We start from the raw sequence: 1369 nt of genomic DNA on the forward strand, positions 1-1369 counted from the left end.
GCTCATCCCCCCCAATGAACTCCTCCGCTCGCCCCATGTATACATCCTGGTTAATGCTTAAGTGCGTCACCAGAGCCTTGACCTGCTCAGCCTGGGCGTAGGTGTCATCCTGCATGATGTAGAACCAGTCGTAGTCGGAGCCGAAGTGCTGGTGGATGTAGTGCACAGTCTCATACATGAGCCAGATGGGCCGCTCGTCGCCGTGGGCCACCAGCACCATGCCGTGGGGCACCTTGGCACCGCGCAGCCCGGAGAAGTACAGCAGCCGCGGGAAGTGGTGAGCCACAGTCTTGTTCACTGCCACGGCCAGCGTGTTCAGGGTAGCCTTGGAGGTAAGCACAGCCACAAACAGCCTCTCGTGGAATCCCAGTTCCGTCTGGATGTAGCGAGTTCTGTAAAGGAAGGACGTGCCAACGTGACAAACAGCCAGGTGACAAAAGTCAAGAGGATTATTACAGAACACCAGGTGGGACAGGACCTCAGGAATCACCTGGTCTGACCTTCCTTGGCAAAAGCACGGTCTAGACAATTTGGCCCAGCGCCTTGTCCAGCTGAATCCTAAAAGCGTCCCCTGCGGGGGAACCCATTGCTGCCCTGGGGAGATCATTCCCACGGCTGATCACTCACACTGTGAAAAATTTTCCTCTTGTGTCCAATCAGAACCTCCCCAGGAGTAGGTTGTATCCACTGTCTCTTGTCTTTTCCATGAAGGCTCCCTTATTAAAGGGAGTCACGTCTTCTTTGTAGCCACCCCTTAAATAGTGGAACATGGCGACGAGGTGTCCTACAAGCCTTCTCCTCCCAAGGCTGGGCAAACCCCATTCTCTCAGCCTTTTCTCCCACGGCAGCTTCCTAGTCCTTGGATCATCTTTGGGGCCCTTCTCTGGGTCCTATCCACCCTGTCCACATCTTTTTTGTGCAGCAATTATTGTAACATGGGATAAGTCTTTATCTGCCAGAGTCTACCAACAGTGAAACAGTTAAGCCTACAAGTAGAACTTTAGGAGAAGGCTCACTGGTACAAATCCCATTTTGTAAAAACGCTTGCACCCCATTAAGGTAAAAATTTTAACTGTTGTCTTGCTGCATCCTGCTGTCACTGCATCAGGTATTTCAAATAGCAGCTCACAGGTAAAGAGAGCTGACAGGTTAAGTCAGGAGGTTCCTGCTGTGATACACTATTTGAAACACTTTATGTAGGAACAGCACATCCCCCCGAACCTGCTCACTTACCTGAATGTTTAGATTCCCCCCAGGAGATGATTCTCCTCGAAGGCAAGCCCAGCTGAAAGAGCAGATGCTTACCTGAGCACTTTTTTGTAAGGCTTGTTGGGGTCTCTGTAGTACGGGACGATCCGGGGCCTGAAGT

At 51.6% G+C, this 1369-nt stretch overlaps 1 protein-coding gene across 1 annotated transcript in view; it reads right to left on the bottom strand.

The window, feature by feature from the left end:
* Nucleotides 1-1361, bottom strand: part of CHPF2 (chondroitin polymerizing factor 2) — a 4059-nt gene extending 2698 nt beyond the window's left edge. The window contains 2 exon segments of the mRNA XM_009875642.1: nt 3-392; nt 1306-1361. Coding sequence (XP_009873944.1) covers nt 3-220 — 218 coding nt within the window. The 5' untranslated portion in view covers nt 221-392; nt 1306-1361.
* Between the last annotated feature and the right edge of the window lie 8 nt (nt 1362-1369).

This window comes from Apaloderma vittatum, unplaced genomic scaffold (assembly GCF_000703405.1).
Source record: "Apaloderma vittatum isolate BGI_N311 unplaced genomic scaffold, ASM70340v1 scaffold23798, whole genome shotgun sequence".
Lineage (NCBI taxonomy): Eukaryota > Metazoa > Chordata > Aves > Trogoniformes > Trogonidae > Apaloderma > Apaloderma vittatum.